At 28.3% G+C, this 20,633-nt stretch overlaps 2 protein-coding genes across 2 annotated transcripts in view; one reads left to right on the top strand and one right to left on the bottom strand.

Annotated features, from left to right (window-relative positions):
* Nucleotides 1-474: 474 nt before the first annotated feature.
* LOC148238541 (uncharacterized) overlaps nt 475-20,633 on the top strand; it is a 26,684-nt gene continuing 6,525 nt past the window's right edge. Inside the window, exons 1-11 of the mRNA XM_088205089.1 lie at nt 475-837; nt 1,172-1,429; nt 1,487-1,645; nt 1,709-1,984; nt 3,319-3,679; nt 3,742-3,889; nt 3,955-4,118; nt 6,061-6,164; nt 6,241-6,417; nt 7,600-7,752; nt 19,402-19,547. Coding sequence (XP_088061215.1) covers nt 624-837; nt 1,172-1,429; nt 1,487-1,645; nt 1,709-1,984; nt 3,319-3,679; nt 3,742-3,889; nt 3,955-4,118; nt 6,061-6,164; nt 6,241-6,417; nt 7,600-7,752; nt 19,402-19,547 — 2,160 coding nt within the window. The 5' untranslated portion in view covers nt 475-623. The remainder of the gene's footprint in view (nt 838-1,171; nt 1,430-1,486; nt 1,646-1,708; nt 1,985-3,318; nt 3,680-3,741; nt 3,890-3,954; nt 4,119-6,060; nt 6,165-6,240; nt 6,418-7,599; nt 7,753-19,401; nt 19,548-20,633) is intronic.
* Nucleotides 6,377-10,568, bottom strand: Oatp33Eb (Organic anion transporting polypeptide 33Eb). Its single transcript, XM_088189435.1, has 8 exons — nt 10,410-10,568; nt 8,785-8,973; nt 8,529-8,720; nt 8,265-8,468; nt 7,950-8,192; nt 7,368-7,890; nt 7,014-7,303; nt 6,377-6,943 (listed from the first exon to the last, which is right to left on the bottom strand). Exons 1-8 carry the CDS (start codon nt 10,483-10,485, stop codon nt 6,510-6,512), a joined length of 2,151 nt encoding a protein of 716 aa, XP_088045561.1. The 5' UTR covers nt 10,486-10,568; the 3' UTR covers nt 6,377-6,509.

Here is a 20,633-nt window from a genome sequence, read left to right as displayed (position 1 = left end):
ATTGTCGTGGTAAGGATCAATATCTTTTTATATTTACTAATTCAGGTTTGTATTTTTAAAAGGTTCCGAAAGCTCATAAATGATACGAATTTTCACCTAAGCCTAACACAAAGCTATGTTGTTTTTAGTCTTAAATATTATCATTTAATTTTATGAATTTTATGCATCAGTATAATATCATCTTTATATTTAGCTAAAAAGTAGAAAAACATTATCTACTCCTATTAGTATTAAAATAAAATATTTTAATTTCTGTAGATTGTGTCGATTTTGTCTTTAGAATATGTATTAACCCATTTATTTATATTGTATTACAATGGTGTAACTTGTATAGCTATACTAATAAAAATTGATAAGCAAAAAGCAATCGGAATTATAAAATACAATTGGTTATTATGATATTAAAATTTATTGTATATCAACCATTTTATTTCAGTGACCCAGTGGCTATTATATACTCATTTTTCTTCCAAACCGCAATTCAACCATAATAAATAACCACGTGGGTTTAAATAATGCAGTACTCGTTGGTCTCCGTCATTTATCAATTTGGCTCGTCTCAGTCAACATCTCCGCTTCTTGTGGATCAAGTGTCATAGTAATAGAATCGTAGTAAATTTAAAATGACAACGTCCGCTGGAAAAAATGGCGACAAAGTCGAAAGGAAATCGGACAAAGTTGAAAAGTGTGGATTTTGGACTAAATATTTAGTGAATAAGAAAACGTTCGTCCTTTTGTTCGGTCTATCAGGATGTTTCCTATCATCTACGTTTTCTTATTTCAATGGTACCATTACGACTATGGAGAAGCGATTCAAAATGGCCAGCAAGACTACAGGTACATTGCTTTTAATATAAAATAATATTATTACTCATTATTTATTTTTATAAAGTAGTATATGATTTTATTTTCGTACTTCAATTATATGAAGGTTTGCGTAAAAGGATTTGGAAATCAAATTACATAATTATACAATACAATTTGATTTGACTCTTAAGCTCTAGTTAAGAGGAAACAATCTGACTTTCATCAATCAATCTTAAATTAATAATTTATTTTTAAACAATAATTTATATTAGTAACATAGTTCATTTTACTGGCCACCGTGTATTTTTGTATAAAATATAATACTTTTAATAATGTTACATATCTAAGACACTTTCTTTTTAAGGTATAATATCAATCGGGAACGACGTAACTAAGCTCCTAACTTCCGTAGTCTTGAATTATTATGCATCCAAAGGTCATAGACCAAAATGGCTATCCTTCGGACTATTATGTATAACAGCATTTTGCTTTATAAACACATTACCACACCTTATATATGGACCAGGAGAAGATGCACTGCAATTAACCTTTGAATACGGATCCAGCTATGAAAACATATCAAGTCCTATGAATTTCAAGAATAATTTATGCAGCGTAGGAGGTACGATACATTTAATTTTATTACATAAAAAATATCTGATAATTCCTATTTTTACAGATGATAGAAAATGTACTTTAGAAGAAGGCAGTATAGTACCTCCAATAATTTGGTTTATATCTCAATTCATATTCGGCATAGGAGGCGTACTTTTTTATAGCCTTGGATATTCATATTTGGACGACAATGTTAAAAAATCTAAATCACCAGCAGTTATAAGTTAGTATAATTTTTAAAACAAGTATTTATATAATAATTTAATATTTGTTTTTTAATTTTAAGGTTTTACTTACATTATAAGACTTTTGGGCCCATCTATGGGTTACGCCGTTGTTTCCCTTTGTCTCAAATTATACATTTCGCCAAATTTAACTCCGACCATTAATAACTCAGACCCTAGATGGCTCGGAGCTTGGTGGCTCGGATGGTTGTTTTTGGGGACAGTTATGATCATTTTTGCCATTCTAATGTCATTAATTCCGAAAACTCTACCAAGAGCTGCTGCCAGAAAATTACTAGAAAAAAATGAGCAAGTTCAAGCCAAACCTTCGTTCGAGGGTAAGCATATTTTAAATAATAGGTTGAATACTAAATCATCGCGTTTTTATTATATTAAACATGCTTACACTTTTATCGGTTTAGTTTTTAATTGTATGAACATTTGAGAATTCTCAAATGGATTTAAATTAATTTATAAAAATGAATACTAGGAACATTGATTTTATATTTTTATTCTTAAGCTATGTATAGCTCTTTAAAATAGTTTCAAACCATATGTTAAAAAATGTAAACATCACTAAATAAATGATCCATTACTATATAGCAATATAATCGATCGAATTGTACCAATACAATCAAATAATCAATTATATAGGTATTATACTATATTTCAGTCAAATAAAAATCAACAAGATCTCAAAAATAAATTACGAAGAATATACTGTAGCGATTCATACTTAACACCAGTCAGGAGACGCGGCACACGCGCGTCTGAAGTCTCGCGAGCGGTACCCGCGGCTCTAGCAGCCGTCTAGAAGTAAGCCTCTATTTATACCATACCCTCTAATGTATAGGGTGGGGCAAGAATTTTTTCAATATTTCATATTAATATTTTTTTTAAATTTGTAATATTTTTATTATTATTTTTTAATACTTTTTAATCATAAAATATTTCATATTAGTACTTCATTAAATGACATGCATTTTTCTGCCAGATTTCAAGGGAATCCCTGATTAGAATTGACGTCAAAAGCAATAAATTCATGCCGTCGCAATGAAAACGCTGTCTTACCTAAGGTTTATATTAAGACATTTTATAAGAATATTACGACTTAGAATAAGTAAGAATCAAATGAAGCATATCTAAACCAAATTTAGACCAATAGGGAAGCGCAAAAAGCAATTATCCTTTCTCAGAAGTCAAAATTGCGATGATGCCGACACGATTTTATTACTTTTGACGTGAATTTTTGACTTCTGAGAAGTGATAATTGTTTTTACGCTGTTTAAATGTTGATTTAATATTTAAAATAAATTATTTAATAAAAAAAATTATAACTACAAATAATCATGCAACGGAACAATTTGACCTGCAATATTTTTTTAAAACTTAAACGAGCTATTAAAAACGACGTTTTCAGAATTACGGTTAAAAATATTTCGGTCAGACTATGCACTTGTAAAGAGTTACATACCATTTTAAAAGGTGTCCCATTATTATAGTCAAAGCTATATTTATAATATATATAAAACTGAAGACCGTTAAATAAAGCATGAATCAAAAATATCTGCATTAGTAAAAAACAAGCAAGTTATCATAAAAATAACACGATGATTTACTATTTAATCCAATATTATGATCAAATACCATTTTTAAATGTCTCTTCTTTTAGATTTATCTAAGACTGTGAAAAGAATAATATCAAATCCAGCCTATGTATTTACTCAAATATCGGTAATATGTCACATATTCGGATTGACGCCGTTCCGCATGTTCTTTCCAAAGTACATCGAAACTCAATATAAACAATCAGCATCCATTGCCAGCTTTGTCACAGGATCAACAGGATTGCTATTCACCACTTCCGGTCTAATCTTAGCCGGTTTAGTGATTCAAAAGATTAAGCCTAGAGCTCGATGCATGGCTCTGTGGAATACTTTCATAGACAGCGTTACTTTGATCGGAGTTATGTCGTTTTTGTTCCTAGGATGCGATCAATTGAATGAGAATATGCCTTCACTAGTCAACCATGAGTCAGTAATCTGTATAATGTTATATTTATTTTCAATACATAACTAAATACATATTATTTCAGGTTAAATTCGAGCGTGTCGTGCAGCGATAACTGCGATTGTGACAATGTGAAATTTTCGCCGGTTTGTTTTATGAACAAGAGTCAAACATTTGCTTCCCCGTGCCATGCTGGTTGCACTGAATTTAATCAATTAAATAATGGATCAATGGTATTTATCAGTAGGTATTGCTTATATTAAAAACATAAATAAATTATGAAAATAATTGATTTTAGATGTATTCCAACTGTTCGTGTTTGGAAAACTTTGACGACTATCTAATTTCTGGTCCTTGCAAAGTGGACTGTATGAAGAAATTTTATATTTTTGTAACAATTATTTGCATAATGAAATTTGCGAGGTCTTTAGGTAGAATGACGAGCTTTCTTTTGAGTATTAGGTAAGCTTTATATATACACTACTACATATCTTTCATCTCTCATAGTCATATAGTTTCATTCAAAACTTATAAACCAAAAATGCTTTATAAGATCTCTAGGTGAGATTGTGAGATACAATTCATCACAAAAAAAGCATGCACTTTGAATCGCTTATGTTTATCAGTCTATATAATCAAATCAAGTCATTGAAAGTTATCGTGGAAATAAATTTAATAACAGCATTAATTTGTATTGTAATGATTCATTTCAAATAGGAATTTGCATCAACTTTTACCTTGATTTTTCAAGGTGTTAAAAGACAATTTTATAATGTATGGAAAAGTGTTTAAATTTATATTATATATATGGTTTGGATTTGCACAAGAATTAACTACCTAAATTATATTTTATTAAAATTTTTTTGATCAAGTACATTAGTATTTTTGTGCTTACATACTTTAAGCAATTCAATTTAAAATTATTTAATCAACTATTTCTATAATAGAGTTATATAGACTATTTTTATATTATTATCTGACATATTTTTATAATTAATTAACATATATTTAGTTTAAGTACATTATTTTTTAACCATATTTCTATAAAAGTACAATAAGAATCGAGCTAATTTGTGCATAGTGAGATTATTTGATTTTAAGCAATGCTTATATTTTATTTTTTAGATTTGATTACAGTCTTGTGCCCCACTACTTACTTAGTAGTGTTTGCTTGTGCTTACCCCATTATCATGTTGCAACGTAAGATTTAGAATTAATAAATAAATAAATAAGGATAGCCTTGTACCTTTCCCGATACTTCGCGACATCTTCATTAGACATCAGATTAGATAAGCTCAGGTCGAGAAACTGTATATCCTCTCAGGAACATTTGTGTTCAGCGTGGATCTTTCCAGTGATCTACAAGTTGCTATTTAACTTCTAAGATATTTTTTAAGCCTCTCTAAGATTCATTGTTTCAAATAGTAAATTTTATAAATTAATATAGGAAGGAATATATTTATAAGTCTATACGAATCATTATTTATCATATTTTTATTTACACATCTTAGAAATTAATTTAAAATACTATAATTAAATTAATTCGGAATATTTTAAATTTCGCCTAAAATATAGTATTGCATAAGTGTTATATTTTATAAGATGCTATACATTCACGATCAAACACCTGCTGCATAACAGCAATTGACTCACATAAAAAATATGTCTTATAGATTATCACTCATCAGTGGCGTAGCTATGGGGGGGTGGAGGGGGGGGGGCCGCCCCGGGCGGCACTTGCTTGGGGGCGGCATATTCGCGATGGGATCGTCTAATGTGGTTCTTAACCCTGAATGCACTAAAATATATTCGTAATATTTTAAATTTCGCCTAAAATATAGTATTGCATAAGTGTTATATTTTATAAGATTTTATACGTTTGCGATCAAACACATACTGCATAAAATCAATTGACTAATATAAAAAATATGTCTTTTAGATTATCATTTATCAGTGGCGAAGCTATGGGGGTGCGAAGGGGGCGGGCCGCCCCGGGCGGCACTTGCTTGGGGGCGGCATATTCGCGATGGGATCGTCTAATGTGGTTCTTAACCTTGAATGCACTAAAATATATATATAAATCCACGAATAACAAGAGCTTAATAATAACCAATTTATTATTTTAAGAAATGCTGATTTTATGACCCTGCAAAAAATGTATGGGAGGGGGGCGGCAATTTTAAGGATTTCCCTGGGCGGCACATACCTTACCTACGCCATTGTCACTCATTTAAGAATAATCAAATCAACATTCAAGGGAATGAAAAATAAAATTAAATTAGTCATGAATATCCCTCATTCTTCATATACATAATAACATATTTTTCACGCAGCTTTAAATAATACATACATATAAAATAGATCAAAGGCAAATTAATTATTCATGAAATTTTAATTATTTCAGGTGCGTAGACGAAGGAGATAAATCTGTATCTTTAGGTATACATTTGGGAGTCGTAAGTTTATTCGCTCAGATACCTGGCCCTATATTTACAGGTTATGTAATAGGTATAACTATATTATTGTTTTTATAAATAAACTAAAATATCAAAATATTAAACCCTGACAAAATTTTATATTTCAGACTCTACGTGCTTATTTTGGGGCAAAACTTGCACAGGAAGTGGAAACTGTTTTTTGTTCGACGCCAAACTTATGAGGGAAAGACTCGTGTACATGTCTATATGTTTCCTGTCTTTGGAGGTTTTTTCAGACATCGGCATCTGGTGGAACGTAAAAAATCTAAAGATATTCGATAAAAAATAAAATATACATTTATTAAAATAAAAAAATATTTACATATTCTATGTTGAATCATAAATAGTAATAGTAAGTTGTGTATAACAGTCTTATTTACACAGAAGTTCCAGTCAAATGTTTAAGTTCCCGTATAACTCTTTCATGATTTTGCTCTCTGTTTAACGGTTGAGTCTCACTGTTCCTGAACTCGATGCTCGAAGCTCTGGTGGAAGCACCGCTGACTATTCTTCTAGGTCTCAAAGGTCTAGCAGCGTCTGAAGCTTCCGATTGAACTGGACTAGGTGTGCTAAAATCTGCCATTGGTCTAGTTTCAACTCTACTTTCAATTGGCATTGGAGTTTCAGGATAATCAAATGTATCATCGTCTTCGAATAGCTCAAGATTTTTTGCAAAAAAGAGTACTATTGTATAAAATAACGCTGAAGCTAACAGTATTCCTGAAGTTAAATAAGAGATGCGATCTCCAAAACGTTCATTCTGTATGTTACAATGCCCTGTCTTTTCATTGTAGAATTGACAAGTCGTATCTATAAAACAGTAAATAATTAAGTATATATATATAATTCTGTGTTAGTAAGTAGTTAAAAATTTAATTACCAGCTATTGCTTTATACATAAATTTTCCAGGAATGTGTGTAAATATTCCAATAAAGAAAAACTGAAAAGCTATGACCATAGCTCTATCGCCGGTAAAGACAGCTCTAAGACTAACAAAGAAACTTCCAAGAAATCCAGAACCTAATATAGCAGACGCAAAAACAGTAAGTGATTGAAACACTATCCATTGTTTTGAACATTTGCTATTATCGCAAGCTCCTTTTGTGGCAATGGTATTTATTTTATCTAATCTGTTTCTATCTGAAGCACAAGTACAGTTGCCATAAACCCTACAACAAAATAATTTATTTATTATAAAATTTTATAAATATAATAATTTTACAGCAAAGTTACTTGGCACTATCCATATAAAGATTTTCTTGACATCCAGCATGACATGGTGAATAATAAGTCGTTTTAGTGTCTTGAGTACAGACAGGCTCAAATTTACTGTTTTCTTTACAGTTACATAAGAGACTGCAGTATGGAGTATTTAAATGGCCTTTATAAGCACCAGCTATGGCACCTTTATGGCAATCTATAAATCCATATGAAAAATAAATAACTGCTACTATGATGGTTGTAGTTACGTTCCATGCTACAACTGATCTTGCTCTTGGACGAGCAAAAGACATGATAAATCCAGATATTAATATAAATAAAAATGTCAATGTGGGTTTGGATATATTCTTCCAAAGCCTCGACTTCCAAGGATCGTCGAATCCGACTCCAACACTAGGCAAATAAAATTGCGACTCCATAAATTTAGGCTCAAACCATAAGAAGTTATACATTGCCATTAACATCAATGATATAGCTATAGTGTTAAATATTACGATTTTGTTGGTTATCATCCGCAATAAAGATCGTCCAAGATCTGAAATAGATTATTAGATTAATATAAAATAAAACATAAAATATTTTTGTGAATCATACGATCATCAGGTTGAAGATGAACTGCTAGGTTTCCCGAAGTAAAGTCTAAGATCGATTCAGCAGTTTGCTTGATAATAGTGTCCAATAACTTTCTTGGAAACAATGCTAACATCGATCCTGAAAATATGAGCAATCCTCCCATTATTGCATATCCAATCCACAAACCCCTTTCTTCGTCCATCAAAGACCAAGCCATGAAAGAACCGAATTGAACGGTCGCTAATCTAATGGCCAAACCAGCGCCTGTAACAAATCATCAATTTAATATAAACTCAAACATTATACGTTAAATAAAGACAGTTATAATAAAAATACTTATGTATAGCAAACTAGATTTTTGATGTATATTATCGTCCAAATAAGAAAAACCGTGAGTAAAGAAAGAAGCGTTTGCTAATCCAATACAGAATTGAGCTATGAATAACACTATCAATAAAATCCATTCAAATTCAGGCTCAGTCTGATCCACTATCTCAAAGTTGATCAATTCAGGATTAATTTCAACGCATAATTTAGAAGCTAAAAAAATTAAATATTTATATATATATTTTTAAAGCAATATTCAATTATAGAGCTTACGAGGATCCAAAAATTTTTTGGCTCCACTTCTTGTTTGTTGATCTAAATATGGAATGATCACCAATAAGAAAGAGAATCCCTGAAAACAAGCCAAGCCTCCGATCCAGGCAGGTCTGCTATGCTTGTTTCCAAAATGGGCCACAAAAATCACTAAGAGTCCCAGAAATAGATCGTTTGATATGATTAGCCAATCTGAAAATAAATAAAAATGTCATTATAGTACCTTAATAAATAATATGTATAAATAGTAAAATACCTAATAGAGTCTCAGAGTATCCAAATATTTCTCCTATGTATCTAACTGTGGATGCAAAATAAACCTGAGCAGATCCTTGTACTATACCAAGAATGATGAAGAACAATAAGAACCAATTAGGAGTGGCGAATCTATGAAACCATGGCGGAAGACAACATGGTAGAACTGTAATTCCGCAATCTATTGCATCTGAAATATAAAAAAAATGTAATGAGAATAAGTATATATTAAATTGTCGCGTTAAAATTAGTCATAGAACAAATTTGTGTTCATATTTAATAAGAATCAGAGTGGTTGTCAACTTTGAACAAGATTATGCATCTACTTGCTGTTTACAATAAATTAGTATTGATGCAAATAACGAAGAAATATACACTTAAAACCGTTGGACCGTACTTTAAAAAAAATATTAGTTGCTGACCAACACTGACTTTAACTTATTCAATTGGCTGGAGTCTAATAATATGGGTATTAAACTAAAACAAAGATTCTAGTTTCACCTAACAACATTTGAATTGATTAAAATATTGATAAATAGTAGGGATATTGGACTCCTTCCCTTTTCCAGGATATAAGTCAGACCGCTGTTATTCTTCACTTGCATTCTTAAATTCACTTAAAAATAAACGTAACCGTTAAATTCAGACTTCTAGCTTTTAAAATAGCTTTGAGAGTCAAATTATTTGTGTATTTTACTAAAACAAAAATTATAGTTGCATCTAAAATAATAAAAATTGATCACAAGATTGAGAAATAGTAGACATTGATCTCCTCCCATTTTTATGGTTGTATATAAGCCAGAATGCTGCTATCCTTTTAATTTGCATTTATAAACTGTAAAAAAACAATTCTCAATCTCTTTCTCAATAAAATATTAGTATTATAATCTCAAGATCACAGTAGGACTATTTATTTATTTTTAACTAAAAGTAATCGATGATATTATTATTATTTTTTTATTTTTTATTATTACAATAAAATATATTTTTATCACAAAATATGTGGTTATTATTTTCATAGAAAATACATGTCATTGTGTTTTTTAAGATCGACATTTCTAAGAATTCTGAATCTGCGTATTTCGCAATTTTGTTTAAATAAACTGTTATTATTCTATTGAATCATTATATGTTCCTTGAAATTTATTTGATAAATATATATTATAAATACGTATAAGTACAGTAACGAGTATTATTTTAATACCTAATATGACTTGAAATTAAAAAAAAATTAACTAAAACACAGTCTAAATTAAAAATATTTTTTACTTTTTTCCAAAGTAGAGCCGTCTTTTAAGTTATTCCTATTATTTCTGTATATGTTATACATAGATTATTAATTACAATATTTAATAAAATTATAATGATAAGTAACCCATAAATATTTTTACGTACAATTTATATAGTCTATCATTAAAGAAAAAGAAGAACATATGTATGTACATACATACATATGTCAATATTTTTTCTAATACAATAATATTTGTCAATCCAGTCATATTATAACTTTTTATTGAATAATAAAATGCCGCATTTTTCAGTATATTACGACAAATTAATAACTGTAGATAAATAGTAATAAAATAAAAATAATTATCGAAAAGGGCGTGGTTCGTTATATCTTACCTTTTCTGATGTTAACTGCCGGCGCTGTAAATTCCGGAGCGTCCGAATCGCTTCTGATCAAAGACGTGGGTCTCATTTTTACCAAAAACTTAATAGTCAAAAGGGTTAACGTTCATTTTACACAAACTGAAAAGCGTTATACAATATACAACAACCGAAAACCACTAGGTAAAAAACAATTATGTTAGTTATATAGGTTATCTGATACAATGTCTTATCAGTAAAAGATAGTGTCTGTAACCGTGAATCATATTCCGTACTCTAAAGTGCAATTCCTAGTAATTTTCTTAAAAATATATACATTTATAACTGAATTCGTCAATATTTAAATCACAAAAAAAATGAAAACATACGTGCGAATCGATCGATATCTATTGAGAAAATGAACATACAATTTCATATATTAGTAATTATTTTTTTAATATAGTAATCATTTTTTTCTGTTCCTGTACAATAAAAAATAATTAAGAAACAGCCCAAGTTGCAATTATAAGTTTAAGTTACAATTGGAAGACTATAGACATCTTCATGAAAAAAGTGGAAATATTATATAATGCCAAAGACTAAAAAACAATTTTATAGAAAAGTATCTTCTTTTACATAAGTGTATTATTATTTATTTACATAAACATTATCATTTTTAAGGAGTTTTTGGCTGACAGTTTAACTTCTCAGTGTGCACATTGAATTGTACAATAATTTATTATTTTTATATTTATTTATTATTATTTTTATTATTTAAAAATACACTATATTATTTCATATCAAAAAAAAAAAATTATTTATGTTCTAATTTAAAAAAATCAAAAAAAATTTCCTACGAAAAAATTAAATAAAACAATATTTTTCATTCTCTTTTAATGTACTTATTAAAAGAATGTAACAAAAATATTTTTCTACGAAAAATAGAAACAAAAAGCTTCAAACCATTTTAATCTAAGACACAAACCATATTTAACAGTGTGATAAACTAATGTTTTAAATATGTGCTTATTATTATTATGATTTTTTAAATTATTTATGTATATTTTTATTATTTAATAAATAGTAAATTCTGTAAAATAAAAATAAATTATACATCATATTAAAATATTTTCGTTGGTAGTACATAGATGCCTCTTTTTATTTTTTATTTTATTTTATCTTATATATGGATGCCGTTGACCGTGATTGTGTAACAATGCTTTTAATAAGGTGACCAGATTTTAAATATATCAAAGAAAGATACTAAAATTAAAAAAGGCATTATTGCTGCGGAAGCTGAAAAAAGGCCACCACAGAAATTTTTATTAAAATTTTTTTAGGAAGAGAAATTGCTACTGGAAATCTTTTTTGGAAATTTTTGTTCAAGGTGAACAAAGAAGGACAAGAGAAGGACAATCCTCCTCAAAGAAAGCGTCTGATCACCTTACTTCAAGCAATTAGAGATATATATTAATATTAATTAGAAACTATACCATTTTGTGCAGATTTATATTATAAATATCATGTAATTAAAAGTAGCGACCAACAAAGAAGACGCGTCATGGGATTGTATATATCACAAGATAACTTCACAAGATGATTTCCTCAAAATGTTTATCCTCCTTTTGTCCTTTTTTTGTCCACCTTAAACAAAAATTTTCAATTTCAAACTTTTTTTTTGAGCTCCCGTAGCCATTTCTGCTCCTCGAGAAAATTTCGGAGATGGTCTATAAATCAAAAAAAAATTAAATGACATTTTTTTAGCTCCAGCAGAAAATTCTACTCCTCAAATGAAAATTTCTTAAGTCCTTTTTATTTTTAGTGTTCTCCTTTATTATTTTCAAAATCTGGTCACCTTAATATATAATTTATTAATTTGATACATTACAATGAACAAACATATTCGTAATCACTGTAACTGATTATTCTTTCTCGCTATAGACAATAAAGTTGCAACCATATTGAAACGGTAGTAGAGATAGGTTGATGGTTTCGTGACGTCTTTTCACGAGCTGATGTTGAACTGTCTGAGAGGCTGCAAATTTAAAATCTAGGATCGTCTATTTGAGTCGACATATCAACACGATGGACACATATCAGTCGGTGAGTGAGTTTTGCTCCATTTGGTAAAGACCGGATCAGCTGACAATCGAGGTCGATCGACAAGCAAATTATTCTCTCGTCGACCGATTCAGTTGTAAGTCTTCGTATAGACCTGGATCCAAAGACAAACGTTATTCACATGTGGTAAATTGGGTGAGAAACAAAGCTTGCAGTTCATAAACCTCGGATCAAGCTATTTTGTACAGGAAATCTGAACTCATAATATTGCGAATTTTTTTATATTTTTTCCGGTTTTGCTTCTCAAGCAGGTGTATGATTTACATATCCTCACGATTTCAGCTCCTCTGCAAGTTAAAATATTTTAGATTTCGATAAATCAGTCACAATGATGTATTTTAAGAATTAAGCTATATTTTAAGTAACTAAGAAATCAATAAACCTTTTGGTTATTTCATACTTCTTTTATGCAATAATAAATGTTATTAGACAAAGATATGTACTAAAAATACTTTTAGGTGTACGATAATTAATAATAGGATCATAATAACTACTTGAAATCAAATAATCGTAATTTATCTATTGTTCCGCGATAAGAACTAAATTTAATCATAACCCATATTAAATGAGTTTTTTTAGTTATCTTTGCGTTGGATTCATTTTGGAAAACTGCAATTTTTAGTTGTTTATGGATAATTTTCTAATTTTAGCTGCATAAACCATATGTTTAAATATAAATTTAATTAAACTGGATATTTTATTTGTTAATTCGTATTTCGCACGAAAATTTACGTAACTGTTCAATCTAACTACATAATTAGTACATTGTATAAACTACGCAAAAGCAAGGTTAATAATGTTTTACTCATGCGTTTCAATAGTTTATTTTCCTGTCTTTGATTTCGAATAAATATTTGCGGTTTTTTCACAATTAACTTTAATTAACACAATAATTTTTATATGCACTTACATTTAGTATTTATATACCACTTACGTCACTGAGGTAACTAGTAGACCTTAGCCTTCTTATTGGACAGCGTTTAATTTTACCTCTCGATTCAGTCCATAATCTACTACATTAGTACTGACTCTGTGATTATGAAGATATGATGGTGGACTATCTTTGTTTTTTATTATTATTTTGTACACAATACTCAAGGTTATTTTTTTTAAATATTTTTTACATGCTCAGGTGCTCAAAACATAATGATGTACTTCTTCAATTGTGTTGCATATACACACATGGTTATTTTATAAATATACTTTAATTATACAAGCAAATTAATGGTCGATAAAGATGCTTATTTTTTATTTTTAATAAAGTATCAAGCATTTATATATAATTTCATTACACCTAGTACTTTTCCTATTAATAGTGAAATAAGAAAAAGTAAGTTGCAAGAACTAAAATTTGGATTAATAAAAGCCTATCCTTGCATGTTATATTTTCTGATTGCAAATTTTGTATTAAAGAAACCTTTATTGTTGTCACAGATTCACTTTTCAAAAACTCAAAAAATTAAAGCGAAATAAAAAGAACCATTAGAAATACACAATCTTGAAGTACAGTTTGAGACATACAAAAAAATTAGCAAAAATGTAAATCGTGAAAGATATTTATCAATGTGTTTAATTTCCCTTACAATTGTATGAATCAAGGTGTCGGTGATTTCTAGTTTCTAGTTTTCATTAAAATGTTTTTTGTAGATTTTTCTACTAAAGAATAACCTCTGTGGATGATTTCATTGCAAGGGAGAACTGGAGGTATCGATATTTTTACCGAATTCAAGGAATATGTAACCAATATAAAATTGGCATTATTGAAACTTATCTCAATCACAGCTGACAATGACAAGGTGTATTAATGGATTTATTGTCTTACGTCAGAATGACGAAGATTTTAAAAATATTTTGAGCTATTACTGCATTATTATTCAATTAGTGTTATCTTTCTTTTAAAATTGTTAAATCCAGTCGAAGGAAAAATTATTTTCCGTAGACTTACAATTAGGCGTAAAACAGCCAGACTTGATTTTACAAACATATAGTTTTAGCAAAGATTTTGAGAGTTCTTTGCCCATTCACTTCCTTTTAAAAAGTGCTTGATGGATCAAAATTCACTGTGTACTTCACCGGAAAATTAGCTAAAGCTAGAACTGCTATGGAAAAGTAGCACAAACAATGATTTGATTACTAGTATTATATAGTATATATACTAAACCTCGATAAAAAAATGCCTAAAGTTTAGTTTGTAGTGTAATACTTAATTAGAATATGGCTTCACATGGAATACAGATGAAGTCTGCTCATTACCAGTATGTCTTATATGTGAAGATAAATCAATTTTGAACAACCGATTTCTTTTTAAATTATTTACTATAAGTTATTTGTAATAATAACATTAATTTTATTTGCACATTATTAAAATACATATGCATATATTTAGGGGTTCATCACTCGAAATCAAGTCGACATTGGGTTTCCTCACTCAGAAAAAGGTTGATAAACACTTTTAATTTAATATACACGTCACAGATATAAAAGTAGTTGTATGCTCTTAAAAATTAAATTACCACTTTGTGATGTGATATTTCTTTGAAGGTCAGATCTTTGGACAAAAAAATTTGCGAGTATGCTTCAAATACTTTGGGTCCATATATCAGCATTTTCTATCTGAAAATGATAAAAAATAAAAATCTGGTGAGTTAGGAAAATAATCATAAGATTGTATAAGGTCAATATTATAATTTTTATTTTTTTTATTTTCTTGATTTGGCAGAATAAATTAAAGTATAAACCAAACACATCATCGATGGAAGAGCCAAAATTAGCAAAAGCAAATTTCATTCAACAATTTATTGATTTTACTATTAATTAATTTTTAACCTCCCCCCCCCCCTTTCATCGATTAGCCCAAAGTGCTTTTATATGATAAATATTTCGGGAGGTTGATAGATAGCTAACGACTTTATTTAGATTATTATTTATGTAATTTATCTGGTTACAGAATGGTCCCAATCCTTTACGCTATTACCTTGTTTCCATTTTGATGGATGATCATTTTGGTCACAATAAATTAACTTGAGTTTTAAGAAGCTCCACAATTGATAATGGACAAAATAATCCGCCATGTGACTAATGAAAAAAATTAAAAATGTTAAAACATATGAACACAAATAGTTTTAAAATAAATCAAAAGAAGAGAACGTAAAAAATAAATTGAAAAATATGTAAAATTAACTCACTCCTAAGTGTTTACTAACTAATGTGTATAAATTAATTAGCTACTCAAAGGGTTAATATCAGCTACAATCTCCTGTTCCGGTTCATATAATTTAATTTTTATATTTTATGACTTTATTCTTTCCTACAGTGTATTATATTATTTTTTTATCTTACTTGTATTATAGTTTATTGTGTATTATAATAATACAGTTTATTGTTTTTTGACCATCTTGACGCATTCGGATAACCTGTAACGATGGTCCTAATTTAACTTAAATATTGTTAATTAAATATAAAATAAGCTCACTACCCAGTTGGTCGGAGATTGTATGCAAACTGAAGAAAATGGTGATCTTATTAGCGAAATAGTTAAAATGACTAAAGAACAATTTTAAATCAATATGATCGCTGAATATTTAAAAATGATCGCTGAAAAATGAAAAGTGTAAATATTAAATTATGCAAAAAAAATATAAAATATTATCATGAAAAAAAAAATAAAAAAAAACTAAGGAATCATAAGTAAGATTTTTCTAGCAAGACTTACATTATACAATTTTATAAAAAAAAATATATAGCAACATTGTCATCTCGAAAAATGTCAGTGTCGATACTAATTAATATTATTTATCTTTTTTGTTCTAACCTCACGTGATAATTGATGGAGAGATCGCTATTGTTATTATCTAGTATTGGCTGATCAGTAGCGAAGCGAACTCCGTGGCGATGGCACGTTAAAGTCGCTTATAATACTAGTACTTAGTGAACAACAGTATAACTTTATTAAATTAAATAATCGACAAGATAATTGGTTAAATTATTAACTGTGTCCCGGTTCATCCGGAGGACTTCTTTATATTCGTTTGGAAATTGTGTCTAAAAAAGTTTATGTTGCTCTAAAGTTCACCGTTAACCATAAAGGTGGAATATAAAAATAATACATTGATATATAAAACCGGTATCAAAAATGGTGAGTTGCAAATTAACCGTTACTAATCTATTTATTAAATGTAATTATGATAAGATTTTCATATACTAATCTTAAATCGCGCAAACAAGTTATTTTCACATTTCATTAGCATCTTTCATAACTTTTTATATACAAGATATAATACTATTAAATTGCAATTTTAATATTTATAAATAAATAATAGAAAAATAAGCTGCTTAAATATTTTTAATCATATTTTAAACCTACATATATAACCTTGATATTCATAGAAAAAGCTTGAATGTGTTTTTTACATAGCGTTAAAGGTTCATGACATGTAATTTAAAAAGCAACTCGATTTTTTGCATTATATCATTATAGTGATGGTAAAATCCAAATAGTACTTTTATATTATGAATGATATCATACAATAAGTGGGAATTGAAATTATATACTCTGTTTTAACATTATTGACATATATATTTATTTGTAAGTTACAATGAATCAATTCTAAAAAATATTTTTTAGATATTCTATCCCCTTTTTCATATATTTCTTATTTAGTAAATATATGCATATACGTAAATTTAAAATAAGAATATTGAATAATATAACAATAGATAATTATAGTCATCAATTATTTATTTTTGATACTGATAAAAATTAAAGAACAACGTAACAAACTTGTTAATCAAATACTAGAGTCGTAGATATATATCGTCTACTAGATTAGCTTTAAATTTTTATTTACAAATAAAAAATAATACTGCATATTCCTGATTAAGTGATAAGTTAAGAATACATACAGAAAAATATAAACTAATATTTGTTTTAAGTAAACGCATGTAGATCAAGTTATACTATAAAAAGATTATTAAAATATAATAATTTGACTTGAAAGACTATTTTTTTATGTTATTTATTATAAAAAATACATACTAAATTAAAATTAAGTATATCTTGCTGATTTATATGTTCTAGTTTATAAAAAAAAATAAGACTAATAGTAATAAAAAATATAAGACTAAATAAGGAAAAAAAAAATATTACTATCAATACATACATATATATTATAGTATTTTAATTTATCTTTATATAACAGTATAAATTAACTGTATACAGTTATATGCCATAAAAAAATAAAGTAGTAAGTAAAAACTCTCATACTCTTTCCACAAATTTGATTACTTCTTTTTTAATAATTTTTTTACCAGTATGACTATCAATATTTCTAAATGAGTATAAATATGATGAAGTAAATAAGGTAGTCATTGCTTACTTTTAGTCAGTAAAATTTTGCTATGTCCCATTACTATACAGGTTTCCAATACTACAAACGTGTGTAAACTTTCTCGTTTCAAATTATAGGTAATTAAAATATCCATGACCTCTATAATGATTTCTTAATAAAAACATAACATGTAATTTAACATGGTTAGGCATATAATAATATTGTATTCAACATAATTTATTTATAAAGATGTGGTATTAATTTTATTGCTTCTTCAAGCTCACCAATAAATTAAATAAATATTGCTTGGCAAGTATATATAATATTATACATATAAAGACTGAGTGACCCCTATGTTAGTTAAACTAGAACAGCTACATAAATAAATATTAAATCAAGTGTGAATCTTCTGAAACTAACCTACATTTATCTTGTTTGCATACATCTGAATAACATTTACCTTTTGTGGATAGCAATGACTTTTCAAAGGAAATTGACACTAAATAAATTAGATGAAATGACTAGTTTGTAGAGTATGATATGCATTAATGGAAGAATAAAATGATTAAAAACGAATATTTTTTTATAGAAACAAGTTGGTGGTTTCAAAGGCTTGATATTCAGAACAATAAACTGTTATGTTTGTGTTTCATCGTTCTCATTAGATTATACGACTCTTGTTTTTCCTCAAATAAATATGTTATTATAATAAAATGTCATCGTAAAATTTTGTATAGAATAACCATTGTTGATAAGATAAAAATGGCTATTTATTAATATAATTATAATTTATAAAACCCTGCAAAAATAGACAACAAACATATTTGATTGCAATTAACTAAACCATTGTAATTTTTATCAAGCACTAATTTCAATTATTCATAAATAATATTTTTAGGAGTAAATAAGCTGTAAATCATATATGTTTAATTTAATTAATATAAACAACACGTAATATAGTATGATACTTAAAAACAATACCCACAATCGTATATTAAAATAATTTCCCACAATTCTTAATACACAATAGATACATAACGTCACAGTAGTACATAGCTGTATAATAAACGTATATAAACTCTAGCTTCTTTTTAATCTATCAACTCTTATGCAATAGCAATGTCACCTGGATTTTATTATATATTTATCGAAGGCACGCATCATTGATACATACGCGTTAATAAACTTAAACTATTTGATCGTAAGAAATGAATCATAATAACCACAATAAAAAAAATGTATTTGGTTCGAATCATTTTTGTATTACGTTTTACAAACGACACGATGGCATAGTATTAGTTGTTTTTATCAAAAAAATACTTATTTTATAATTTAATATGTACGGTTCTTTAGAATATGTTCTTATGGCACCATAAAGAATATATAACTTTCATTCATTTTTTAACAAATATAGAAACTGTAAGTTTACGTTTTTAAAAGGTTACGAGAAATACTCTAATTTTACCAGGCGATACCAATGATTTTGCACCGTTAGCTGGAAAGTAGAATCTTAGTAGTCAACCAGAGCAGAGGTTTTTAACCTCTAGATTGTCGAGAGCCCCATTAATGCCTCTTAACAGGCCACCATTCATCAAGCTTTCATCTTTGGCCGGCTGTCCCCATTAAAGACTCCACTGTAGATGGCCCAGCGCCGAACGTTCGATTTTGGCAAGACGGACGACATTTAAGGCATCCTCCAGAGAGGGTGCTGTACTCTATACCGGCTGTAAGATTTTTGGTCAAAAAAAGGTCTAACGACTCGTTTCATAATAATTCTGATTTTAAGTAAATTCGGGGGACACAAATATATGATATCTAAATTTATAAAAGGAAGATTATTACAACAAAACATAATATAGATTTTCTTTTATTTTTATAAATTAGATTAGTTCAACTACTAAATTATATTACATTTTTTATTATCAGTTATTAGCATTTTGTTGTTTTTCAATGGATACGATGCTAGTGCATAAATAAAACAATTCAATTCACTTCAATTAACTTCATTAAATCAAAATATTTATAGCTGCGTATTTACCAAAATATCCATTGTCTTCTGACCGATAAAAAATTGTAACTTAAAGATCATTAGTCATTCAAATTGTTTTCGTTTAGTAGATAATCCATTACAGATAAGTGAGTATGTTTATCTGAATGTCAAACTATTTTATCGATAAAATTAAACGACGAAAGTTTTTTTGATCAAATTATCATCAATAACCCGTTTCGATTATGATGTCACAATAAGTGGAAAACTTGTTGAAAACTGGTTTCGTCTCAAGATGTTTCAGGAAGTTATGAAATAAAACGCATAGCAAAACCAAAACTTCAAAGTAGCATTTTTGCATCAAGGTTTTGTGGTGTAAAAAACGCAACCAAGTTTATAATCATCCAATCAGTTACCGTCGCATACCACATTTACTAAATTGAACATGTTCGTGACGTGTGTTGACAATCTTACTTTCGTTTCGCAATTGTCCTTTTGTTGTTATGAATTGTGGCAGAGGAATCTCAAAGCAACGTTTCTTATATAATACTGAGAGATCCATTAAGAAGTTTACATTTAAAAAATCAATAATAAAATCGTTTATTTTAAAAGAATATTATTCATATAAATATTTGCAAAACATTTGAGAAATGTACGTGTAAAAATAAGTCGTTGAAATGTCAACAGTTACTACGCTAGCATTCTTCAAATCAATGACGTACATTTTGGAAAACGTGTCAAAATATATGGATTTAAAGTTGTTCTTTGGTTGACCAGTTTTGTTTGATTTATTGTGGTACAGTTTTTGCGATACAACTTACGTCC

This window comes from Plectrocnemia conspersa, unplaced genomic scaffold (assembly GCF_051122295.1).
Source record: "Plectrocnemia conspersa isolate PC_06_02 unplaced genomic scaffold, ASM5112229v1 ptg000001l, whole genome shotgun sequence".
Classification (NCBI taxonomy): Eukaryota; Metazoa; Arthropoda; class Insecta; order Trichoptera; family Polycentropodidae; genus Plectrocnemia; species Plectrocnemia conspersa.
Note: the sequence above shows the minus strand (reverse complement) of the source record. Positions and strands in the feature narration are given on the sequence as shown.

Excerpts from the sequence above, each read along its gene's own strand:
- Oatp33Eb (XM_088189435.1), bottom strand. The coding sequence starts at position 10,485 with ATGAGACCCACGTCTTTGATCAGAAGCGATTCGGACGCTCCGGAATTT. Across the intron at positions 8,974-10,409 it reads GGCAGTTAACATCAGAAAAG|ATGCAATAGATTGCGGAATT; the intron begins GTAAGATATAAC and ends TTTATATTTCAG. Across the intron at positions 8,193-8,264 it reads ATCTAGTTTGCTATACATAA|GCGCTGGTTTGGCCATTAGA; the intron begins GTATTTTTATTA and ends GATTTGTTACAG.